The 6000-nt window shown below is 36.3% G+C and overlaps 1 protein-coding gene across 1 annotated transcript; it reads right to left on the reverse strand.

The window, feature by feature from the left end:
- Positions 1-3416: 3416 nt before the first annotated feature.
- Positions 3417-4196, reverse strand: LOC114460742 (G-protein coupled receptor 42-like). Its single transcript, XM_028442651.1, has one exon. The coding sequence runs from the start codon at positions 4194-4196 to the stop codon at positions 3417-3419; it is 780 nt and encodes a 259-aa protein (XP_028298452.1).
- Positions 4197-6000: the final 1804 nt, after the last annotated feature.

Below are 6000 nucleotides of genomic sequence, written 5' to 3' on the forward strand. Positions count from 1 at the left end.
ATAACATGTGGAGTGTTTTTTTATATCATCTTTTCAGAAAAATCCAACAGAAAACACAAATGTCCATCAGAAATGTGTAAAAGCTTTGAAAGAGGAAACATATCCAATAACTGAGAGGAAGGTAGGAATCTGCACAGATTTACATGTGATCCTGTTTCCATGGAAATGATGCTTTGCACAGTGGTCATGTTTCCATGGAAATTATGAAAGACAAACATGGTCATCTGTTAGGACAGGTGTGTAGAAACATTCTAACCACGTAATGGTCCTGATGAGGAGAAGGATGAGAACATTGACTTTATTTAGAATCCAATCATATACAACTATTAATGCATTTGAATCAAAGGTTATAGTCAGTGTTGGGAACATTACTTTAAAAAAGTAATTAGTTATAGTTACTCACTACTTGTTCCAAAAAGTAACTGAGTTAGTAACTGAATTACTCTATAATAAAAGTAACTCATTACCAAGGAAAGTAACTATTTGCGTTACTGTTAGAAAAAAAAAAAGTTGCTACATGTCAAATAATTCAGATTTTTTTAGATGCGTGTGTCGTGAGGTGCTTCATTAAATTTGAGTTGCTTACAACGAATATCAACAAAGTCTTCACTCCTTGATATAATGTACACTTCACATGTACGTTCTTGCCTTTGACCACAATTAATTTAAAGTAGTGTTTGTATCGTCACCTTAAAAATGACAACGCTCGCCATCTCTGCTGCTTCATCAAATGTGCTGTGTGTGTGTGTGTGTGTGTGTGTGTGTCACGTGTGTATGTGTGTGTGTGTCGCGTGTGTGTGTCGCGTGTGTGTGTGTGTGTGTGTCGCGCGCGTGCGTGCGTGCGTGTGTGTGTGTGTCGCATGTGCTGGCACCAGTGTGACCAACGTCACTTTTGACAGTAACTAGTACTGTAGCGCAATATATTTCTAAAGAAATAATGCAGTTACCAGTACAATATGGTGCGTTTGTCCGTTACTTTGCTAGCTGGAGTGTACTTCCTGTTTACAGTGGAGCTACATTTTTTTGCGGGACACCGTGCCAGACACAGTAAAACAGTAGAAGATGAAGCATTGCCAGCGTGTCTCTGTTTACATCACATGTACCAATCATGGCGAGTCAAAGCGAGAGCAGGACGATCTTCTCAGAGTGGAAATATGAGCATTATTTTTGTCTCCAAAAGATGCATCAGTGAAGCTAAGCTAACGCTGCGGCTGGATTTTAAAGGACTGTGACTGTTATCCAGGGACAGGTCAGCCAAACTATTGCACGGTATGTTGTTGTAAATAGGAAGCCTGTCGCTACTGCTGAGTCACTGCTAACAGCAGCTCATTAACCTGATATGTTTAGCATTGTGTAGCTGAGAAAAATGCTGTGAATTTGTTTTTCCACATTTATTTTCATCAGCAGAATGTGCACCTGGAATATGCACAGCTTACTTTACATTACTGTGCTAAGGCTGAAAAATTACTGTTTTAATTTTGGAGCAGCTGTTTTGTGCTTTATATGCACATCATTTATGGTTGTTTTATAGCAGTTGATCAACAGTGGATTATTATATTATTACAGCACTGATATGAAGCTGTACGGACACAAATGACCCAAAATAAATAATACATTCTTTAATTCTAAGCAACTCAAAAGTTTGCTTTTTCCAATAACGCATTACTTTTTGGTTAAGTAATTAAAATAGTAACTGAGTTACTTTGTTAATGAAGTAACTAACGGGAACTAGTTACTCTTTTTCTGCCTACTTCAGAAAATGTATCTGTTTATTTAAATGTGAATTCTACCCTACATTCCTTTAAAAGAAAATGATCTGTGACCCTGTCGTACCAACCAGGAGTCTTACAACACAAGCAGTAACAGTCTCCACAAACACCAAAAACAGACACTAGGTTTGTCAGAAGTTAATTCGCTATGAGAGGATCAGCAAAGTCTCCGTGTCAACACAGAGCAACGGACTGAAATATTTGAAAAACCCGCCTGTGTGCTTACAACGTCATACTCTCTGATTGGCTCATTTCGCTGTCAATCAAAATTGAATTAGCCTGAGAGAGATCATCCAATCATCATCCATTATTCCAGCGTCCGGAACAGACAGATCCAGCCCACTGCTCCATAGACCTCCTGTGAATCCCGGCGTCCGATGGGCGGGACTAAGTGCGTCATAACCGAGCATTTATCCAATGAGCGTCTAGTTTGACTGCAGTGGATCAACCACTAAATCCTGTCCCATTGAAGTCAATTGAAGCTGAACTTCACCACTGTTTATTAACACTGTGACGCTGCGGTAATGAATGAAGAACGTCACGCTGTCACTGTCAGTTTCCTGTTATAAGAAGCTGATTCTGAACTAAACATACATGTGTTCTGTCATATATTTAGTCAATGAAATGTACACACAACACTACATATTTGACCACTGATTTTAGGGGAAGCTGAGGTTCCCTTGTAGTCTTAAAGCATCCGCCACTGATCTAAACTGTTAGTATGATTTAAATCCACAAACACATGTATTCATAGTGTTTGTCACTCATTGCTCTATGTGATTTATTGTGCTTTGTTTGTTAAACCAGGAAGTGGAAAACAGAATAGAAGCCTGTCATTGGTTAATATAGTGTCTGGGTGTGTGCTTTTATTATTTGATAGATAGATAGATAGATAGATAGATAGATAGATAGATAGACACGCACACGCAAATAACTGTTTTTCAAAGTAAATTTGAACATTTTGCTTACCTCTCAATATTGCTAATGCTAATATAAAGTTGTTTGGTAAATGTTAATGCATTTTTCATTCTTTATTTGGTCTAGATGAGTTCATTGATTTTACCTTAGGAGTGGATTGTCCTGTTAAATAACATTGTATTTATTATAATATGTGCTACTGTATAGAAAGTAGAGATGTTTGATATTATAGCTTTTTGCTGATAGCCGATATTGTTAAATGCTAAATTTCCAATTTCTTCAGTAATGGAAAAAGTCATGTTTGATTTTGAATATTTTTTTCTTATTGATTAATCAATTCATTATTTTTAATTTATTTATGTATTATTTTTTCAAATATTTTCCATTTTCATTTTTATTCTGTTGTCTTAAACAACAGCACATGTTGGAATTTTTTTCTATTTCTGTGGAAAAACCAATACCGATGGAGACCAATATGACACTTTATGGCTAATATCTGTGGTCCGATAATATGGCCCATCTCTAACAGAAAGCATATATTCTAATCTGATGTAAATGTTTTAAGAACAGGTCAGATATCATTGTTTTTTTTCTGTTTTTATTATGTTGTCTTAAACAACAGCACATACAGTATTTATTCAATATTTGTTGAAAAACCAATATAACATTTGATAATATGGCCCATCCCTAAGAGAAAGCATATATTCTATGAACAGGTCTGATCTCCTGTTAGATTCCTGAGCAGAAACCTCTCATGTTGCCCAGGTATAGCAGAGGCATGATGGCACTCCCAGCTGTTGGCATGACCAGAATAGGAATGGCTAAATAACAATCATACATTTTATCATCACTGAAGATCAAAGGACCAAAGATGTAAACCACCACAGGAGGAAGGTAAACAACGACGGTCACTATCATGCTGTTGGTGATGATCTGCAGAGCCTTCTTCTTCATTGGGTGGAGACCCGTCCTTCCACTGTGAGACTTCCTCAGCGTCCACAGTACTGAGGAGTTACAGATGATGATGACAGGGAGAGCTATGACATACATAAACATGGCCCAGGGACTGTGGTTCAGCTCATCTATGACTATGGAAATGGTTCCTTTAGCTAAAGTGATGGCCCACACTGCAGCAGCCATGAGGATGCCAAAAGTTGGACTCCTGTGGGTGCGATAAAAGACTGGGTGGACCACTGCCAGGTAGGAGTCAAAACACATGCAGGCCGTGAGAAGAGGTCGTCCAGTCAGGTTTAAATCATACAGAAAGTCACTCCACATCTGGACAGGCTGGAAAAGCCAGAAAAGGAAGTTAAACAACCCAAGAGGGATGAACAACAAGAAGAGCAGGTCCATGATGGTGATGTTGATCATGAAGACATCATTGGGGGTGACATAGTTTCCTCTTTTGTGTCTTTTGAACAACTCCCAGAGAACAGCAGCACAAGCAGGACATCCAACCACAGAGAAGAGAGCGCTGAAGGTCGTCCAGACTGTAATGCCTGCTATCATGTCCCCACAATGTCCACTTTCCTCTGGTCCTTCACTCCAGTTGGACGTCACATTGTGAGAGTCAGGATAGGGAAACATTTCAAACCTTTTGTTCTCTGATAAAATCAAACTGAAATAAGCCAGTCACCATAACAACAGAAAATATCCTTCTTTCTTTGATGATTTTCCTCATTTGCACCTGACCACAATGATCTGATTTTCCCTTTGATTCAGATACTGGAAATATTTGGTTCAGATGTATTGTATGGAAATTTATATTTAAATATGTGTAACCAAGGATTACGTTTCAGATGCTAAGTTGAAATTTACATGTTTGGTCCACGTGTTTTTGGCTCAAATATCATCAGCTTGGGATACAGTAAAACCAGGTGGAGGAAAAAAGTAGCTCAACATGGAGGAAATAACTTTTTATTAAAATAAATCTGAAACAAAACCTACATTAATAATAAATAGTCTGTTTATGATCATAACTACTCCACCTGCAGGTGGATCACAGACTTCCTGTCTGACAGGAAGCAGCACGTGAAGCACATTTTCCTACATTTAACACAACATTTAACCACATATATAGAGGTAAAAAAAAAAAAAGCATTAAATCTAAATATTTAAATCTAAATCTAAATGGTATGTTATATCTAAATGTTAAATCTAAATCTAAATGTTATATGTTATGTCTAAATGTTAAATCTTATATATAAACGTTAAATCTAAATGTTTAAATCTAAATGTTATATATAATATCTAAATGCTTAATCTTATGGCATTATATATATATATATATATATATATATATATATATATATATATATATATATATACACAAATATCAAACTACTTCTGTGTAACTCTATTGTAGTCCAGTCATCACATTTATAAACTATCTTAGTCATCTAGGATCTGTGCACCCTCAGAAAATCAGCTGCTCACATTATTTTGACCTGAAATGATCTGATTTTCCACCGTTTGTAATTCTTCTCCAGTCTGCATTGACTCCTCCCACCAGAGCGTCTTGTTTAAGAGAAGAAGAAAATGAAAATGCAATTTGGATGATTTATTATTCATTTTTATTTATGAGTTGAAAAATGCAGCTATATTCTGAAAATGAAAAAGCATTTCTGTTAATGGATTTTAAATTGAATGATGGTACAGATATACTTCCATAGTTTATACAGTTGACGTAGCGTTCTTATTCTCTATTACAAGTTTACAGAGAAGCTGCAGTGTTTGCAACTGTCGTCACCTAAAAAAGACAAACAAACAAAACAATAAAATATGTTGCCATTGTTATTTTGATAATTGTAATTTTGAAACCAATCAGAAATACACCGTTTTTTTCTGAATTTGGTTTTTACGTTTTTCTGTTTCTGGTTTAAAATTCATTTAAAAAAAATTCAGTTTTAGTTTGGTTTTGAAATGAAATAACCAAAGAATGAAGGGTACATGGATTCAAACGTGATCTAAATCATGTTAATTTCTGAGCGTTGGTATCTGTTGATAACGCTCTTGGTTCAATTCATTAGTTCCAACCTGATAAGTTAATAATAAAAGACAATGTCAATGAACGTTTTGATGCACGGCACTGCTTCTCTATAAACTCTTCATGATCAAGATGCTACTAGCACATATAGGAAAGCAATCGCTGAATGGAAATCATTGATTGAAAAATAGGTGAATGTCAAGCAACATTTTCTCAGGTCTGCTGTGTTTGTTTTTGTTTGCAATGCCTTTGAATAAGTTGTTTTGTGCCTGACTTGGCTAGCTACGCCACAAGTTTTCCCTCAGTGTCCTTAGGTCTCACATGTTA

The sequence above is a fragment of the Gouania willdenowi genome, unplaced genomic scaffold (assembly GCF_900634775.1).
Source record: "Gouania willdenowi unplaced genomic scaffold, fGouWil2.1 scaffold_62_arrow_ctg1, whole genome shotgun sequence".
Taxonomy (NCBI): domain Eukaryota; kingdom Metazoa; phylum Chordata; class Actinopteri; order Blenniiformes; family Gobiesocidae; genus Gouania; species Gouania willdenowi.